The following is a 22,178-nucleotide window of genomic DNA, read 5'->3' as shown; positions in this document are numbered from 1 at the left end:
TCAACATCATCAACAGACATCTATTGATGCTGTCTGTTGGTATCCTAATAGCAGGGTGGTAAACATTCCGCTTCATATACACAACAGATGTTTAGCATGATCTTTTACTGCATATTACAATCTTCTGGGCGTTTGTATGTTTTTCAAAATGCGTAGCATTGCATTTAGTTTCAGTTTTCTGATCTTCTTTTGAACTTACCGAATCTGTTTTGTCGAGGTGAGAGACAAACATGATTAGATTTCGATTTGTATGTGTTTAAGGTGGTACTACACCCCCTAACACATTTTGTGATTAAATGTGCATTTTTCTCCGAAAATAACTACACACTGGTAACAAAGGTTATGTATATTATAGGGGCAAGGAATCCAATTACTTCACTGAAATTTCAGTGATTCAAGACAAGTGTTTCATTATATATATATGTTAAGAAATAAGGTACATTCTAGCGGTACCTCTTTTCTTATTATAAATACCGTACCGCTTGTCTTGAGTCACTGAAATTCCAGTGTAGTAACTGGATTCCTTGCCCTTATAATATGCATAACTTTTGTTACCAGTGTGTTATTATTTTTTAAGAAAAGTGCAAAAATAGTCACAAATTTATCAAGGGGTGTAGTACCACCTTAAAGTAAGTTCAAAAATAACAAAAAAAAAGTTTGTTTTATCATCTTTTTCTTTTAAATAATGGAAAGGAAAATAAAATTATGTTGCGAATATTCAAGGCAAAGGACGAATATTCAAGGCCAAGCACTGCTGCTCTAGGCAATGAAATCCACTAAGCTAAAACACACAATATACCCATAGGCGTAGATAATTGGATTTTGCAATCGCTTGAGGCTAGAATAATGAAAAGAAACTAAAGCAAGATAATCAAGTATAAACAACTTCGCCAGTAAAAGCCTGCATTTCTAGCATACAAGCAAGCTATTCCTGAGAGATCCATTGAAAGAATAGGGGAGAAGTAACACAATGAAATGATAGTGATGATATATCAAGGAGGTTATAATAAACATGGAGAATACATAATGCTATACTATACTTTGTTTCGCCTTTAGTTTGGCATTGACGTAAAATTGTCATTCTGTTTTATTTCAGATGAAGAATACGATGTTCTATGCAAAGATGACTCTGAAATCCCGCTTCTCACCGCCGGTTCTCATACCTTTACTTTTAAATTCCGCCTTCCCAATGAGACCAATCTTCCATGCTCATTCGAGTGCGGTAAAATAGCATGCATCAGGTATTTTGTACAAGCCAACATGGATATATCATGGGCCGTAGATCCCGTTGCCGAGAGATATTTCTCGTTTATAGGATCACCTATCAACTGTAATCAGCAAAAATATCTGGTAAGAAAATTAACAAATTATGAAATTTCTTTTATTGTATTTCAGTTGATAATTTAATCTTTACATAAACTATTCAAACATGCGTATTATTAGCAGCAGCAGCAATAGCAGCTCCACCACCACCATGATCACCATTTCGCTGAAGTGTTGAACTTGTTATTTAAAGGCCCATTCAGTGATTTGCTCATCCAGACGATCGTAAATATAATCAAAATTCAGATTTTGATACCTTTGTCATTGTCATAGATGTGCTAACATAGGCTGCTTCAGCCGAAAGCTGTGTATTTAAGACAAATTAAGGCATTTACATGAATCTGTAGTTTATCTACTGACAGTATATAAATTAGCTACATGTATTTGAAAGGAGCTTCAGCTTCGTCAATACTGCTGTTTTCTTTGTGTTTTGCCAAATTGTTCATTTTCAAAAATACCAAATGACAATTTGAATGACTTATCCTTCACTTTTAAGCAATTTATAAACAATTTTAATGTACACATACGCTGGAATCACCGAATGGGACTTGTTGCTATGTACATTATATCAGTGTAGTGTAAAATTCAGCAAAAAACAACGAGTCCGTACGACAGGCAGCCCCTAAAAGTAACCTGTCTGGCCTGAAAGAGTAACCCGTCCATATACGTATTGACCTTTTCGGTCAATCCCATAAGCCTTTGCGAGTACACCTGAGAACTCGTCATATGACGTCACTCCGACTTGCAATGCGCAGTAACGATGTTCGATAAACGATGTGCACATCGGCGCAGATCGGCGTGACGTCATATGACGAGTTCTCAGGTGTACTCGCAAAGGCTTATGGGATTTACCGAAAAGGTCAATATTATTAGTGTCTAGTTATCAGCGGACAAAATGTCCAAGGTGGACAAAGTTGCAAAACCGTCCAGCTGACCCGCTACCAAGTGGCTTTACAGGGTGGTCGGTAAGACACTATTAAATGTAGGTGGCAACAGCTCAGGGCGTCCGTCGGACGGGTTGGTTAGGAAAATAACACGTCCGAAGACAAAATAAAGCCAGTCTCGGACGGACGGACGGCTTCTGCTTTACACACTGATGATATATTTCACATTACATCACTGCTATGTATATATTTTATACTGTGATATCACATTCTAGATTAAGGTTTTCATTTTTTCATTGATTGCTCAGACTCTTCCGGTTCAACACAGAAATTTCACCATAAAAAAGTGAATTCCTAAAAGTGTCAAATGCGATTAATACTTCCCCAGTGTCCAGTGATACGGATCTTGTGCAAGTCTACGACACTCGCAAGGATTCATAAGTTGATCGATAGTATCCATTGGGGTATTCCGCGATGGGTAATTGTATAAAAATCACGCACGGGACTTCCCCTTCATGAGCAAGAACTGTGTTTACAAATAGATAACGCGAACAAATGAAGATCATGTATTATATTTGCATCGATAGGTAGCACTCTCCATACTTTAATTCTCGAGAAAATCTAAATATATCAATAACATCATTTTCAGCCAATGACTATAGACCATTGATTTTATGCTAATACTGTTACGTAATCAAGTGTGTGGTATCTTTAGTACATGTGTTGTTTGAAACAAAGGTACATTGTTTATGTGATCATCATGAGAGAAATGCCATTAAAATAATCCATATACCGGTAGGGTCAGACGTCAACTTTCATTGCATACTGCCCGACACCAGGATTAATTAACTTCCCAATATGGAAATCGTTGAAACACGTACTTTTCTGAACTAAACTTAACTGATCTAGACAATAGTATAATTATTATCTCTAAACAATTAAAAACAAAATCATGTCTTCAATGGTTGTATCGTGTTTTGAGTATATAATACAAATAATGCATGCATATCAGCTGAAATGAGCAAGTTTAAGTGACCGTTTATGGGTTCGGATTTCAACCAGCCTAATCATGAAGCTCCCGTGGCCGATTGGTTAAGGCACAGGTCTCGTAAACCTGAGGTCCTGGGTTCGATTCCCAGGGGGATCACTTTTTCTACTTTATTACTTGCGACGGCAAACCTGGTGAAATTTTATGTTTATTTATGAGCAATTACCATGATTACGTTTAAAATTTGCATCCCATTATGATTGCAAGGACGACAACATACATATTTATCTTGACTTTATTTTCAAAATGATACTTTTCGTGAGGAAATTAGTCGCGTTGATGAACCGCGTGACACAGTACAAAATAGTCGATTTCAACTTTACTTCCTCCATGCGTTATACGTGGAAGTTATTGTACCAAAGAGGCAAATCGCAATCTCATCCTTACGTCCTCACACGTATTTCAATCTGCACGTATGAGAACCGCAAGTGTGAATGATGTTAAATTTTCACACCTCACTGTTACTTTATTATAAGGATTCCTTACAAACAAAATAGATCGTTTAAGTATGGCAATCTACAAGTATATGCCGACATTGAAAATAATACCATCGGTGGCGGTACAATACCGCCCAACATAATTGCCACATCCCAAAAACCCGACATTGTTTTATTTTGGCCGGCAGACAAGCGAGTCATTCTATTTGAACTGTCGGTGCCATTCGAGCCGAACATTGGTAAAGCCAACTCTATCAAACATGATGGGTACGCTTCCCTTGTTTCCGACATTACCGACGCCGGGTATGATTGCTCGTTAATTGCCATCGAAGTCGGCTCTAGAGGCTTGATTGACACCGACAACAAATATAGGCTGACTCGTTTGTCAAAACAACTTAAGGGGGTATTACACCCCTGTGGTAAATTCGTGACTATTTTTGCATTTTTCTCAAAAAATAATAACACACTGGTAACAAAAGTTATGCATATTATTGGGGCAAGGAATCCAATTACTACACTGAAATTTCAGTGACTCAAGACAAGCGGTTCAGTATATATGATAGGAAATGAGGTACATTCTAGCGGTACCTCTTTTCTTATCATAAATGACGAACCGCTTGTCTTGTGTCACTTAAATTCCAGTGTAGTAATTGGATTCCTTGCCCCTATAATATACATAACTTTTGTTACCACTGTGTTATTAGTTTTGAGAAAAATGCAAAATAGACATTAATTTATCGAGGGGTGTAGTACCCCCTTAACACCCCAACAAAATTCAAGGTATTGAAAGACCAAATTACCAAATCTGTTCTCATGTCATCTTACTCAATCGTCAACTCAAGACATGAGCCAAAGTGGAATGTCCAAGAAGTCATATAACTTTTTTCTCACCGCCATGATGTATTTCCTCATTGTTTATGTGTATATTGGCTGTTTGTGACTGTGTTTACCCATGCCTGAGATCGGAATGGATCTCAGTTGATCTTGGGGTTATATGTTCTTCTTCTTTTGTTAATAAAGATGATTAAATAAAAATGGAGATTCTGTCGTATTTTCAACATCCTTGACTGTCTTTAATATATTTTAAAACGGACAAATTTAGTTCATTTTCTATGCTGTCTGCTCGTTCATTTCGTGGTGCAGAATCTTCAATTCGGGTATAAACGACCTCTCTTCGTCACAGTAGAGTGATTTTGAATAGTTACACAGGCGTACGATCACGGCGTTTGGGAAACGCAACCTCTCTTATATTAAAGACCCATTCAGTGATCCCAGTGCAAGTGTAAAAAAATTAAAATTGCTTATAAACTGCTTAAAAGTGAAGGATAAATCATTGAAATTGTCATTTGGTATTTTTGAAATGACAAATTTGGCAAAAAACGAAGAAAACAGCAGTTTTGACGAAGTTGAAGCCCATTCAAATACATGTAGCTAATTTAGATACTGTCAGTATCTGAAATTACAGATTTGTGTAAAATATCTTATTTTGTCTTAAATACACGGCTTTCGGTTGAACCACTCGCAGGCTATGTTAGCACATCTATGACAATGACAAAGATACCAAAATATGAATTTTGATGATTTTTACGATCGTCCTGATGAGCAAATCACTGAATGGGTCTTTAATTACGTCGATTAAAAATGAGATTCTAATGACGTCACACGCCCGGGTCACAAGTTATATTGTACTTACATTATGAAATCTCAGTAAAACAATAATATTGCATTGCGTATGAAGATAACCTAAGTGTTTTGATGTATTCGATTCTTTACATAATAATTCCTGTGGTGGACTTTGTAGTCAGCCAAATGATCTTATTTATGATACGCGTAGCGCTTAACAAAGTAAAGTGGTAATGATTAATTGATGTCTTTGTTGCTCACCACAGGAAATGTAATTATGAAAGACATTCAATGTTCTAACATTTTATTTGTTGCTGTTGCTTTTATTATTTATTTATTTATTTATTTATTTATTTATTTATTTATTTATTTATTTATTTATTTATTTATTTATTTATTTATTTATTTATTTTTTCAATGTATCATTATCATATTTTTTACAACTGCTACTTCTTCAAGTAGACGTGAGGAGGCTTGCTGTTGCTGCTGCTGAAAAGCTGAAGAAGAAGATAATGAGGAAGAAGATGATGATGATAATGTAATGACGACACTGATGATGAAGAAGATTGAGATGATGATATTTTATTTATGTTTTATTTATTTATTTATTTATTTATCTATTCTTCAGCAGTGATGTGGATTGCTGCTGCTAATGGTGATAACATTATTAGCAATGATGTTGATGATGATGATGATGATGATGATGATGATGATGATGATGATGATGCTGATGATGATGATGATGATGATGATGCTGCTGCTGCTGCTGCTGCTGATGATGATGATGACGATGCTGCTGCTGCTGCTGCTGCTGCGGATGATGATGATGTGAGGAGTGGAAAATGGAGCAGAACTAATATGATAAAATATGATATGATAAAAGTGTGTTTCCTCTCTTCACATTATCATCATCATCATCATCATCATCATCATCATTCATCATCATCGTCGTCGTCGTCGTCGTCGTCGTCGTCATCAACATCATTACTAATAATGTTATCACCATCAGCAGCAGCAATTTTTATGAATCGCAATCTTTCATATAAATTGTTCTATTCTTTTCTGTTTTATTCCACAGAAAACTCAGCATGCCTCCGACCGTAAGACAATACGTTGTTGTTGTCGATCAAGTGGACCCATCGCATTAAAAGCCGAAATGCAAAGAAGTGCCTATTGTCCAGGAGAATTTGTCAATATACGAACCAAATTAGATAATAATTCAGACAAGACTATGAAATTAGGAGTCAAATTTATACAGGTAAGCTCGAACACCACACGGTATACCAACACCCAGCCATTCAGCCACACCCACATACACATCACACAGTGTCATCGCCCGATATATTTATCGGCAGAAATCGCCATGATGGTAGGTTGAATCCACAGCCACGCATAGCCATTTTGTTTCGACCTGTTTAATAGTTTTGAGATGCATAATGGGCCGAGGGACATCCGACTAAGGCTATTGACAATAGCCTGGTGACTGACCTCTGTAAATGTCAGTGAGCATGGTATACGTCATGACGTCATCTGCTTTTAGACTGCCTCCACCATTGGCCTACGCTGTGCTATACTACCGTGTATCTTCCGTGACCCGGGTGTTTACGAATGAGGGCAGCTGTCATTTTTTTGTTCGGCACATATAAAATCATAATTTTTGTCAGTTTTTGAGTTCAAAACGCACGATTCTTTCTCAATACGCAAGCTAACGACTATCATATTCTTGCAACACATATATTCAAGTGCAAGCCTTGAAATTGGCTTCTTTAGAATCAAAAAAATTACGGGAGATATTCATCATTTTCTACCCCGGTTCCCCAGAGAACAACAAGCAGTGAATGACTCCACCACAGTCTTTGATTACACTACACGGTTGCAATGTAGGGGCTGTGAAGCTTCTGGCTAAAAAATGGGTCTCGATACCTCAAGTGTTCCCTTCATCTAATCAGAATGTTTCATTTTATTTCAAACGAAAGCTAACACATCCCCCTAAAAACACTTTTAGTCACTAGTTCAACAGATAATGCAATTCAATGTTATAGCAAGGCGAATGTGGAATATCTGTTGAAAACTACCTATCCAAGCACATTTTTTGACCAAAATGTAGGTTTTAAAAGTCAAAACCTCAAGTGTTACTTACAATATTTTTCAAATTTTATGTCATTAAATGAAAAAGCACACTTATATTGTTTATATACTAGAGTCACTAGAATGAGCAATGGTCAATTCACTTTAAATTGCAACTCACCCACAAACACACACCTCCCCCCTCCTCCTCATTTCATAGAGATGTATTCACGACGGATACATTCTAAATTGAAATGTAAACAACAGCTTTATGCGGGGCTCTCAAGACAGACATTCTAATATGGACATTTTACATGACATTTACATAATTACATAATTGACCCTTAATTAGCGTGTTTGTATAAACTCAACAATTAGCCTAGCAAATGTTTACTGACAGGGGTATTTGCATGCATAATTGTATATGAGCTACCATGAGTACGTCACACATTGCATAATGATATTAATTACTAAAGACAATAATGAATACAACCGTGCAACACACTGAGTGGATTTGATTGATATTATAATGAAAAATAAGAAGGCTATTTTTCTAATATACCAATTTGTGCATTATTTCTTAAATAAACCTATTAATGTACATTTGTTATTGAGAAATTACCTACATGCATTTGAACGGGCATCAATTTTGTCACTATTGCTACCTTTTCTTGCTTTGTTGCGAAATTTTCATTTCAAAATAATATAATGACTTAGGCCCTATTCTTCACTTTTGTTGGGATCACTGAATGGGCCATGAAGTTTTGTATGCAAAAATCCACCCAATTCTTGAAACAATTGCGCGCAAACTTTCATCGCTTGGAGGGGCGTAGAATCGATGCTGAATTGGTCAATTTGGCGCCCCCCAAGGGTCGCGCCCGGGGCACTGCCGGCAGCAGGTACGTAGAAATGTTTTTAAAAAATTGGATATGTGACCAATAACAATGTTACAGATGAAGTGATCTTACTATAAAATGTATTCTTAAACACTTGAGAATGTTCCTGCAATCTTATTGGTTCTTACCCGTGTGATATGATACGATATCACACGAGTTAGCGTGTGTGCATCGACGCGATACTCGTACTCGCTATTTGAACCAATCGGAGGCGCATAGCAACAACGGATATGATCGATTTTAAGCCCTAGGTATAATTCCTTGCAAAATGTAGGATTTAATTTGATTAAATTATTATATTTTTATTTGAATTGAAGTGTTAAAAACAATACCTTTATTCTCTAATTAAACCATTTAATAATGAAAGCACTTCAACTCTAGACCTACTTGTTTATTTGGCTTACCGGGAGTGCTTTCGAGGAACTTCCTCGTCGTCAGTCGACGTTGTTAGCTATGATGTTTTTCTTGGAATCGGCTAAAGACCAAACTGATTAGGTGACACCACACTCGATGACGTCATTTAATAATATCTTTCCCAAAATTAAGTTTTTTCAAGTCAATTAATAACATCATACCTGGAAAATTTGCGATTTCAATACAACTAAGTAAATCATAAATCAGACGAATATTTTTTTCTAATATATATCTATCAGCCACAAAACAAGTTTGATATCCATTAATAAAAATTGGTAAAACATCTTTATTAATACGGTTTGCAGTACATGCAGAAGTAAGGGACATTGTCACCTTTTTCAAAACCATAATAATAGAACGTAGTATAAAAGCTCCTATTATGAGACATAAAACTCTACTGTAAATCCATCTGAACCAGGATATTTGTTATTTTTCATATTATTTAGAGTTAAATTTAGTTTTTTGGGGTAATCTTGGCCTCCAGGGCATGATACTCTTCTGCTGAAATTAATAGTTCTTCTTGGGTAATCTTTCCCACCAAGTCGTAAGACTCTTCTGCTGAAAGATTTCTAATCGGAAGATTATCACAAATTGAACTTTTTTATACAAGTTTTCATAAAAAGTTTTAACTTTATTCATAATTTCCTCTTGAATTTTGAATTTCACTTGAATTCCATTTACCATTTTTATAATCTACGCATCTGCTTATTGATGTAATATCTTTTTTCCAGATTACACAGATATTTCGTCAGTTTACAGCTTGTTCAATCCATAAAGCTTTTGATCTCATGAAAGAGCCTTTAAATTTGTGTATCTTGTATCTGTTATAAATCAGAGTTGGCTATAGTCCTAATGTTTCATCAATAATACTTATTTCATCAATTTCCGTTTCTATAGATCCTGAATCAAATTAGTCAAATTTGTTTCTCTTTTGTCTAGATTTCTTTTTTGCCATATGCAGATGGATGAATATTCTATTGTTGTGCCTCTAATTTCTAATAACAAATTTTCAAAGAATAACTATTCATTAATCATAAGTCCAATTCCATAGGAGAAATATTGTCTAATTTCAAGTTTTAAGCACAATTTAAAAAGAATAATTTAAGAAGAAGAAAACAAAATCAATACTTTATGGAAATGATCTGAAAAACAACAACAACAACAACAACAACAACAACAACAACAACAACAACAACAACAGCAACAAAAAAACATACAATGATTGGCACTGACAATATTAAAATCCTACAAATCTAAAGCCACACCAATTATAATTGCCTCAATAAGGCGAGTGGGATGGCAAGAGCAAAATGTTTCCAGTTTTAGCCATTTAAGGCGTGTCAGGGTCTTCAGGTCATATTTTAATCTATTCAGTTTTGTTATTTTCCTTAATAATACAATTTATATTTGCAGAGTAAAACATTTATCTTATAGGAAATGAGTCGAGTCAATAAAGCCGCTGGTTACATTTATTTTTCCATACATGTATGAATTGAAGTTATTGAGTTATAACATGATTATTTTAATTCCAGTGAAAATCGTGCACATGGGAGAAAAATAAAACCTATTATAGTATAATGAACCTTGGGATCTCACGTATTGAAATGAATCCATAACTTTCCATATATGAGTGTGTGCTAGATCAGACACAGCTCCAACTCGATATAACTAAAAAATCTGCAGTATACTTCTTAATATTATTAGGAAATGAGTGAAGGAATACATTAATAAGCGCAGTGATTTACAGTGCGCTACGCACAGGCACAACGCCTAGACGTTGATCCACAAGCCTCAGCACACTTTACAGGGTGTCGCTGACCACTATGGCCCACATCATACCATAAACCATTAAACAACAATTCGGGGACTTTGCTGCTTCAAGAGCGCACACCCTAGACATACCACAAATAACCATCGCAACCAGGATCAGCTCCCCGAGTTTCGTACGGGTTACAACGAGACAAATTAGCAGTGAGTTCCTTGTCCAGGGGAATTTCAAGCTAACTCAATTTTTCCACGAGAGCATACTGGGCACCACCAGGGTTCGAACCCGCAACCTCTCGCACCATAGTCGAACACCTTATCGATTGAGCTAACTTGACTTAATATTTTCATCGGTCTTGCGATTCTTAAGTTTAGTCCATTCACATCAAACCGAAAGTGTAGGGCACCCCCCCCCCCCCCCCGAGAAAAATCATGCAAATGGGGTAGAAATTACACCCCTTGTCAAGCCTTTATATACTCCATACGATCCCTCTTGTATCAATATTTGAGTGCAAATACCACTAGGTTATGCTCCACTCCGGCCCACCGTAGGTATAATCAGCATATTAATCATAGGGTCGTTTTATAGCAAATTCGAGACGTTTTGTTGTTGTTGTAGTGTTGTTTTTATCATATATTATATTTCATTTCATATCCTCTATTTTTATTTATTTCCAGAATGTAAACTTAGTAGCTGACAACCCAAAAAGAAGAAGTCAAAACGGATCATATGAGATTCTTAGCTATAGCAGTCCAAGTGTTCTCCCAGAGCAGGAATATATCTTAGAAACAGCCCGTATGCTGCAAATACCCATTGTACCTACAACAATAGAAACAAGATTAATACAGGTTCGATACATCATTGAGGTAAGTCCACTTTTCATGATCAAGTAAAATTACTGGTTTGTCAAAAACAAAACAACAACAACAACAAAAGTTTGATTTTGTGGTTGTTTTATTTGAAAATCGTGTTTGTCCAGTTAAGGGGGTACTACACCCCTGCCCAATTCTGTGCCTATTTTAGCATTTTTCTTAAAAATTATAGCGCATTGGTGACAAGTAAGATGTATATTATAGGGGCAAGGACTACAACTACTGTACTGAAAATTCAGCAACTCAAGCAAGTAGTTATTGATTTATTGATCAAATATTGGTTTTCCCTCATTTTGACTGAACTCCACAACTGTTGTCTGTGCTGAAATAAAATTTTCAGTGCAGTAGTTGTAGTCCTTGCCCCTATACATATCGTACTTGTCCCCAATGCGCTATAATTTTTGAGAAAAATGCAAAAATAGGCACAAAATTGGGCAGGGGTGTAGTACCCCCTGAAATGCAGCAAATTATTTGCTGAGATTTGATTTTCCACGACGTTGCTGCAACTTGACAATGCAATACAAAGGAAACTAACTGCCTTATTGGATTGTAACTCAATGTGGATTTAATTTAAGCCACAAACGATTTATTTTGATTGATGAACCACGCACAATTCTTTGTGGAAATGTACGGCTTGCATCATGAGGAGGCTCCGATTAGTAAATTTTAATCATCAGTAAATATATCAATAAATGCTATTAGTAGTAGCTATCAATCAATGCTATTATTAGAAGATAGCAATAAACTGGTACCGTAGTAAACTGACATATACTTAATGTTAGTAGTAGATAGCATAGTATCATTAGTAGAGAGCAGTAAATGATATTAGTAGTAGGCCCTATATCTTCGTAATAAATGCTATCATTTAGTAGATAGCAATAAATATTATCAGCAGTAGATATCAATAAGTGATATCAGAGGTAGACAGCATTGAATGCCATCAGCAGTAGAAAGCAATGAATGATCTTAGTATTTAATAGTAGATAGCAACAAATGCTAGCAGCAGTAGACAGCAAAATTATATCAGCAATACACCCTATTGAATCCGATTAATAAATGCTGTCAGCAGTAGATAGCAACAAATGCTATCAGCAGTAGATAGAAATAAATGCTATCAGCAGTAGACAGCAAAATTATATCAGCAATAGACCGTATTGAATCCGGTTAATAAATGCTGTCAGCAGTAGATAGCAACAAATGCTATCAGCAGTAGATAGAAATAAATGCTATCAGCAGTAGACAGCAAAATTATATCAGCAATAGACCCTACTGAATCCGGTTAATAAATGCTGTCAGCAGTAGATGGCAACAAATGCTATCAGCAGTAGATAGAAATATATGCTATCAGCAGTAGACAGCAAAATTATATCAGCAATAGACCCTACTGAATCCGGTTAATAAATGCTGTCAGCAGTAGATAGCAACAAATGCTATCAGCAGTAGATAGAAATATATGCTATCAGCAGTAGACAGCAAAATTATATCAGCAATAGACCCTACTGAATCCGGTTAATAAATGCTGTCAGCAGTAGATAGCAACAAATGCTATCAGCAGTAGATAGAAATAAATGCTATCAGCAGTAGACAGCAAAATTATATCAGCAATAGACCGTACTGAATCCGGTTAATAAATGCTGTCAGCAGTAGATAGCAATAAATGCTATCAGCAGTAGATAGAAATAAATGCTATCAGCAGTAGACAGCAAAATTATATCAGCAATAGACCGTACTGAATCCGGTTAATAAATGCTGTCAGCAGTAGATATCAACAAATGCTATCAGCAGTAGATAGAAATAAATGCTATCAGCAGTAGACAGCAAAACTATATCAGCAATAGACCGTACTGAATCCAGTTAATAAATGCTGTCAGCATTAGATAGCAATAAATGCTATCAGCAGTAGATAGCAACAAATGTTATTAGCAGTATATAGCAATGATTGCTATCAGCAGTAGATAGCAATAAATGCTTTCAGCAGTAGATAGCAACAAATGTTATTGGCAGTAGATAGCAATAAATGCTATCAGCAGTAGATAGCAATAAATGCTATCAGCAGTAGATAACAATAAATGCTACCAGCAGTAGATAGCAATAAATGCTATCAGCAGTAGATAGCAATAAATGCTATCAGCAGTAGATAACAATAAATGCTATCAGCAGTAGATAGCAACAAATGCTATCAGCAGTAGATAGCAATAAATGCTGTCAGCAGTAGATAGCAACAAATGCTATCAGCAGTAGATAGAAATAAATGCTATCAGCAGTAGACAGCAAAATTATATCAGCAATAGACCGTATTGAATCCGGTTAATAAATGCTGTCAGCAGTAGATAGCAACAAATGCTATCAGCAGTAGATAGAAATAAATGCTATCAGCAGTAGACAGCAAAATTATATCAGCAATAGACCCTACTGAATCCGGTTAATAAATGCTGTCAGCAGTAGATGGCAACAAATGCTATCAGCAGTAGATAGAAATATATGCTATCAGCAGTAGACAGCAAAATTATATCAGCAATAGACCCTACTGAATCCGGTTAATAAATGCTGTCAGCAGTAGATAGCAACAAATGCTATCAGCAGTAGATAGAAATAAGAAATATATGCTATCAGCAGTAGACAGCAAAATTATATCAGCAATAGACCCTACTGAATCCGGTTAATAAATGCTGTCAGCAGAAGATAGCAACAAATGCTATCAGCAGTAGATAGAAATAAATGCTATCAGCAGTAGACAGCAAAATTATATCAGCAATAGACCGTACTGAATCCGGTTAATAAATGCTGTCAGCAGTAGATAGCAATAAATGCTATCAGCAGTAGATAGAAATAAATGCTATCAGCAGTAGACAGCAAAATTATATCAGCAATAGACCGTACTGAATCCGGTTAATAAATGCTGTCAGCAGTAGATATCAACAAATGCTATCAGCAGTAGATAGAAATAAATGCTATCAGCAGTAGACAGCAAAACTATATCAGCAATAGACCGTACTGAATCCGGTTAATAAATGCTGTCAGCATTAGATAGCAATAAATGCTATCAGCAGTAGATAGCAACAAATGTTATTAGCAGTATATAGCAATGATTGCTATCAGCAGTAGATAGCAATAAATGCTTTCAGCAGTAGATAGCAACAAATGTTATTGGCAGTAGATAGCAATAAATGCTATCAGCAGTAGATAGCAATAAATGCTATCAGCAGTAGATAACAATAAATGCTACCAGCAGTAGATAGCAATAAATGCTATCAGCAGTAGATAGCAATAAATGCTATCAGCAGTAGATAACAATAAATGCTATCAGCAGTAGATAGCAACAAATGCTATCAGCAGTAGATAGCAATAAATGCTATCAGCAGTAGATAGCAATAAATACTATCAGCAGTAGATAGCAATAAATGCTATCAGCAGTAGATAGCAACAAATGCTATCAGCAGTAGATAGCAATAAATGCTATCAGCAGTAGATAGCAATAAATACTATCAGCAGTAGATAGCAATAAATGCTACCAGCAGTAGATAGCAATAAATGCTATCAGCAGTAGATAGCAATAAATGCTATCAGCAGTAGATAGCAATAAATGCTATCAGCAGTAGATAGCAATAAATGCTATCAGCAGTAGATAACAATAAATGCTATCAGCAGTAGATAGCAATACATGCTATCAGCAGTAGATAGCAATAAATGCTATCAGCAGTAGATAGCAATAAATGCTATCAGCAGTAGATAGCAATAAATGCTATCAGCAGTAGATAGCAATAAATGCTATCAGCAGTAGATAGCAATAAATTCTATCAGCAGTAGATAGCAACAAATGCTATATCAGCAGTAGATAGCAACAAATGCTATCAGCAGTAGATAGCAATAAATGCTACCAACAGTAGATAGTAACAAATGCTATCAGCAGTAGATAGCAATAAATCCTATCAGCAGTAGATAGCAATAAATGCTGTCAGCAATAGATAGCAACAAATGCTATATCAGCAGTAGATAGCAACAAATGCTATCAGCAGTAGATAGCAATAAATGCTACCAACAGTAGATAGTAACAAATGCTATCAGCAGTAGATAGCAATAAATGCTATCACCAGTAGATAGCAATAAATGCTACCAACAGTAGATAGTAACAAATATTATCACCAGTAGATAGCAATCTATCAGCAGTAGATAGCAATAAATGCTATCAGCATTTTCTTCTTCTTTTGCCTTACACTCGGTCGCTATAAGCGATAAACGATTGATAACCAATGAGGTAGAGTTATTTTTGTTGCTTTGGAAACGCATGGTTAACATTAAGTCGCTTAGCGCTCAGCGGCTGAGTATAAAGCCAGCTTTAATCAAATTAACATTGATAGGAGCAGGAAGCAAATGCTCAACTCACTTTACATAAAATAGCCCAAATGATATTTGGGGAAGTTGGACCTTGACCATTGCTAGAAAATTGTACAGGTTTGCATGATTAAACATTATTGATCTCTAGAGCAGCCAAGGGCGTGAATTTCTTTTTGACATGTGGGAGGGGTGGGTTCGGAAAAAAGTTCTTGAAGTATATTGAATCCAGTACCTTTTGGCGATATAACAATTAGTTTATGGTACCAATACGCGGATCTTCATCCTCATCATCTTTGTCTTCATCTTCATTTTTATCCTCATGCTCATCCCGCGCAAAAAATTGTATAGGTGCCAAAATGGTGCAAAAGTGGAACACATTTGGGCGAAGAGCGCAAAACTTGGCCTTGATCAGAAACCCACATATAGGCCTAAGCGTCAAAACATTCGGGATGGGGATTCACACCCCCTACCCATCTACGCCTATGCAACAAGACCATATGGTTATATTGTTTGAGAAGTAGGCCTATACGAAATATAAAGGTAACGAAAGCAGGGAAAAGATGAAGAAAAAGATATAGACATAATATTTCAGTATTCAACCCTGCTAGCGGCCTAACAGAATAGTAAACCCCCAATAATAAAACTTAGGGATAGGCCCATATTTTATGAATGGATAATCGGTATAATTTGTTACTTTTGGACTCCATTACTATAGTCTTCATTTTGAAAATAACGCCATGTATCCCGGGCCATGCATGCACGCAGTGGTCCTTAAAACCTGCCGAAATATCTGTTGTACTTTTACCCAAATTGATATTCGGAGATGTAAAAATGCAATTTACTGGAAGCCACTTTGTAGTCAACTTCAAAAACCGGATGAATACACGTCACGAACATATCAAATCAAATCAAATTTCATAAGAATAACACTTCCATTTTTACAATTATTGCACTCATCAGATATCTGACGGTGCATCCAACATACAATTTTGATATTTTCGACATTTTCGACATTTAACAGTTCTCGAAGTAAATTTTATAATAAATGTAATGATATGTACTTAAAGTGTACCTAGGATGAAAAGCCGACCATCAATTAAAATATCAAAATTTAAGCTCCTACAAAAAATAATGTGCAAACGTCGCTATCCGAGCCCTTAAGGTTAGCAACTATTTTATACTGTTGTGATTTGGAAGTTCACAGCATCTTGCGAATGGTAGTGAGCTTTGGCAAAGATTGCATTGATCATTTCATAGCGAGTCTTTACAAGAATTCAAATATCACAGATAGTCTTGTAGTCCTCGAGTTATGTTGTAAAGAGGGCTGAAACAACAACACTTTTGTAAAACGTAAAACTCATTCACAACAATTTTATCAAACATGTTTTCAAAGTACGGTATATGATTTCTGAACAATAAACAATGAACTTTTGCAAAACATCAAAGTGTTATATTTCAAAAATACATTGATTTAGATAACGAAATTTTTTTTGCTGCTTCGACCAACAATACCTAGTCTTTCCTTTAAGAACAGAGGATACCCGAGGGCTGATTAAAGGAAGTCAATATCTTTTTACAGGATACGACAGTTTGAGTAAAACGAATTACCATTATGAAGTTGTATAGTAACGTCTCGACACGGACATGGCTGTTTCATTATTCTAAAAGCATTTCATAACTGAATTCCAGTGATGACAATGAATCTATAAAAACATCATATCTGACATTGACCGGGTGAGCATTTTAGAGTGTGTCAAATTCAACCAAAACAAACCATACAAATCAAATATAATTCTAATTATAAGCCTATATTTAATTCAAACATTTTGCATCAAATCCAAAGAAAATGCAATTCTCTTCAGTAGTGAGTTACTTTTTCATTGAATTTGCTGTTTTTGTGCGTTTTCCACTACCATGCAAATCATGCACGAAATGAGGTGGGGATGACACCCTTACTCCAAGCATTGGGAATTTGGGATGGGTTACGGTATATATAGAACCCATACCATTCCTCGTGTGTGTCAGCTTTATTTGTCTCAATATTTGAGTGCAAACACCGCTAGATCATGCTCTACTCCGACCCGCCTTAACAAGTACAAGTTGATTGAAGACCGATCTTTATCTTGTTTCATGCTGCATTTACATAAATGGAAATGTCAATATGCACATTTTCCGCATCACTTAAATAGAAGATAGAAATAGAAGATAGATTTATATCCATTTATTTAAAAAAAAACCGGCAAGGACGAATGCCAATATAATGTGATTTTTTTACAACATTATACTGACCAGCTCAAATTAATCACCAAATGATTTTGTCTAATTAGGGGACCATCCTCTGTGCTTATTTAACGAATATAATTGACATGTGTGATTGATGTTTATAGTACTGTATCGTGTTGACTATTAGGATTTTGTTATTATATAGGCTACTCGGAAATTACGAGATTGGTGATTTTAGTATTATGCATGCTAGATATAAACATTTATAAAGGTTAATGTTCATACAGATATATAGTGTGGAATAGTTTGACTTTTGCTGATGGATAATGGCTTTACACGAGCAGGGCAATGTTATCAGCAAAATTTTAAGTCATCTAGTACTTTGGCAGGCTGACTAGCGGCAAGGATGTGTTTCAACTGCCGAGGTGAGACCTGATATGGCATATTTCAGTAAAATGTCTATTAACACTACAAATAGGAATGGCGCGAGAACATCACCCTGTAGAACTCCAGAGTGACATCAAAAGGGATCGGAAATGTGCACTTCTGGCGTTGATCATAGCTTCAGCGAAGTTGGACGGGGTGGAAATATTAAGATCTTTTAAATTTTATTGCTGTTTTATGGTAAACTGTGATCATAATGTCTAACAATATTATTTGTAAAATATTAAGAATAATTTTATGGGGTGGTCAATATGTGAATTACCATACAATCAATGTCATACTGATGAAGCTAGCTCCGGAAGCTAGCAGACAAATTTTGGTCTATAATCAATTGCTCATGTACTTTTTCCATATTCAGCATCTCGTCTTGAAAAAATTGTTTCGAGCAACAAATCTATCGCGTGCATAATTATTCAAATGAATTTCAATTAATGTAAAAAAAATATTCCAAAAACGAAATAAATATCAGTCATTAACATTTTATGACACACAACATAGCAACTGTTTTAGGGCCGGAAGTGAGTAGTGCAAATAAGCTCAAATAGCTGCCACCTGTGAACATTTAGCAATTTACACAGTGTATAGGCCTACTCATCTAACAGTAACACATGGCAACTATTTTACTTTACCCACTTCTGACACTTAGCAGTCGCAGAAGTCAATAATTGCAACTAGCTGCCCTGTAAACATCTATCATCTAACACATGGCAGCAACACATGACAGCTATTTCACTTCCCATTGGCACAAAGCAGACGAATATTGAAGCCCTCAAAAAGGGCCTCCCCCATTAGATATCGTCATCAGTTAATTTCGTTTTCTTTTACACATTCGCAACTGGTTTAATATAATTGATTAGATTGTGAGAAAGAAAACTAAGAGGGCTTACGGAATGTGATTTTTTTCGAGATCCAAGCGGGGATCCAAGTGCTCCGCATAATATTTAACAATCATGTAAGGGATAAATGCATATTGTTACGAATATTCACTAATGGGCAACGAGAGAAAAATGAATAGTTTACCAGAAAAGGTTTGCTTTACACATTAGCCTAAAAAAGGAATCTCCGCAGGAAAATGAAACAAATTTTGTATTTGTTATTTTCTGACAAAAAATATTATTTGCAGGAAGAGCTTACAAGCCCACTTGAAAGTGAAGAAATAAGTAAAAAAAAATCTTTTCACAAATTTGTAAAAAGGTAGAAAACCACGTTGATAATTATGAAGCTCCATTCAATTGCATGTTGCAGCAAGTGTCTACATTTGCAGTGATCCTTTTTCTTTATATCATAGGCGTAGATCCCAGGGGGGATAAATTCCCTCAATATTTTGATAGGGGGTATGATCCAATCATCCCCCAATGTTGACGCCTGTACTGGTTTCTGACCAAATTAACCAATTTTAGCCTCACCTCATCACCTCACCAGGCTGTGTTCGACCATTGTTGGACGTAGCCCTCTTCATGATTCTTCCACTGTTCTCTGTCTCTTGTATTTCTTGTCCATGTAGGTCCCATGTAGGCAGTAATGTCATCACACCACCTCCTCTTCTGTCTTCCTCTTGATCTTTTCCCTGTTCTTGGTTGCCATTCTGTAAGTCGTTTAGAGCATCTGTTATCTTCCCTTCGTGCAAGGTGACCTGCCCATCTCCATTTCGCTTCTTTGAGTTTCACCATAATGTCTTTCACTTAAGTTTGACGTCTTATTTCAGTGCTCTTAATTTTATCCCTTAAGGTAATGTGTAGCATCTTCCTTTCCATTGCTCTTTGGGCTGTTTGTAGTTTCTGTTCCAGGTACTTGTTTGTTGTCCATGTTTCTGCCCCATATGTCATTGTTGGCAATACACACTGGTTGAACATTCTGCTTCTCAGATACATTGGTAATTTTTTATCACATAGAATGTCCTTGAATCTTCCAAAGCAACTCCAACCTGCCTTTATTCTGATCAAAGCTTATTCCCTGGTGTTGTTCTCCATCTTCACTGTTTGGCCGAGATATTTATAACCATTCACCTTTTCGATAACATCGCCTTCAACTACAATGACATCCCAGCAAACACAAAACGTTTTCGACATCATTCGCAAAAGGTTATAAAAGGTTGTCAGAAAACGTTTAAATGTCGGTTTATATAAAGGGTACATTAATGGTATAAAACGTTTTCATAACATTAATAACATTTGTTGGTAATTTACTGCACAGCAAACACAAATGTTGTACAGAAAATATTTAAATGTCGGGTTATATAAAGGGTATAAAAACGTTTTAATAACATTCCAAAAACATTTTTGAAAACTTGGTACAAATCATTCTGAAGAGAATGTTATTTTGGGGTTGAAAAAATATTTTGCAAAAAACGTTTGCCCAAAATATTTACAATAACGTTTTTAAAATGTTTTCACGACCTTTATATAACCCGACATAAATGTTATTAAAACGTTTTGTGAAAAACATTTTCAGAACATTTCTGTGTTTGCTGGGTGCAAATATTTTAACATAATGTTATTTAAGTGTTGACAAAATATTTGGCCAAAAATGTTTGCAAAAATAGTTTACAATGACATTTTGAAAACATTTAAAAATGTTGTTGTAGTGTGTTTTCATACAAAACGTTTTAAAACGTTATCATGAGCTTTATATAATCCGACATTTTAATGTTATTAAAACGTTTTTACCTAAACCAAAAGCCAAAATATAACTTATTTAAAACGTTTTAAAAACTTTAAAAATATTGTTGTAGTGTGTTTTCATACAAAACATTTAAAACGATTTCATGACCTTTATATAACCCGACATTTTAATGTTATCAGAACGTTTTTACCTTGTGTCTGCTGGGATCCTCTGACTGGTGGTTTGTCATATATTTTGTTTTGCCCTTGTGTATGGTCAGTCCAATCTTTTTACTTCCTTTATTCAGATCATTTAACTGGACCTCCATATCCTTTACTGACGTTGTCACCAAAGTTACATCATCTGCAAATCTCAGATCTGTTAGCTTCTCGCCATCTATGCTGATCCCCCTCTCCTGTAGGTTCAGCTTTCTGAATAGGCCTATATCTTCCATTGCTGTAGTGAATATTTTTGGGGATATTGTGTCTCCCTGTCTCACGCCACGCTGAATTCGGATTGTTTTTGAAACATCGTTTTCAATGTGGATTTTGGCTGCAAATTTTTGCCGGCTTCGCGCCGATTTATTCGCGCGCATTTGTATTATAAATTTATTCTGTCGCCAAAAGGGGCTGGATTCATTATACTTCAAAGAAATTTTTCTAACCCCATTCCCCAGTGTCAAAGAGACATCTACGCCACTGCTTAAGGGGGGTATTACACCCCTCGATAAATTTGTGTCTATTTTTGCATATTTCTCAAAAACTAATAACACAGTGGTAACAAAAGTTATGTATATTATAGGGGCAAGGAATCCAATTACTATACTGGAATTTCAGTGACCCAAGACAAGCAGTTCGTTATTTATGATAAGAAATAAGGTACAATTAGGATGTACCTCATTTCTTATCATAAATAACGAACCGCTTGTCTTAAATCACTGAAATTTCAGTGTAGTAGTTGGATTCCTTGCCCCAATAATATACATAACTTTTGTTACCAGTGTGTTATTATTTTTTTGAGAAAAAATGCAAAAATAGTCACAAATTTACCACAGGGGTGTAGTACCCCCCTTAATATATCTGATTTCTGATGAGTTTCGATTTTCTGATTTAGCGAATCATCAAGTGACTTCAAACCAAACAACTGTTTTCCTGTCACTTTCGTTGCTAAAATAATCGGCAGGTCAGGTCCGTTTTGAAAATGCGTTAGTTGTGTAACAAAAATGAGTAGAATATCGATTCTGGTT

The 22,178-nt window shown here is 35.7% G+C and overlaps 1 protein-coding gene across 1 annotated transcript in view; it reads left to right on the top strand.

The window, feature by feature from the left end:
• Positions 1-22,178, top strand: part of LOC140140731 (arrestin domain-containing protein 2-like) — a 94,996-nt gene that overhangs the window by 51,080 nt on the left and 21,738 nt on the right. The window contains exons 3-5 of the mRNA XM_072162480.1: positions 1,097-1,350; positions 6,394-6,573; positions 11,135-11,323. Coding sequence (XP_072018581.1) covers positions 1,097-1,350; positions 6,394-6,573; positions 11,135-11,323 — 623 coding nt within the window. The remainder of the gene's footprint in view (positions 1-1,096; positions 1,351-6,393; positions 6,574-11,134; positions 11,324-22,178) is intronic.

This window comes from Amphiura filiformis, chromosome 19 (genome assembly GCF_039555335.1).
Source record: "Amphiura filiformis chromosome 19, Afil_fr2py, whole genome shotgun sequence".
Classification (NCBI taxonomy): Eukaryota; Metazoa; Echinodermata; class Ophiuroidea; order Amphilepidida; family Amphiuridae; genus Amphiura; species Amphiura filiformis.
This window is presented reverse-complemented; position numbering and strand designations above follow the sequence as displayed.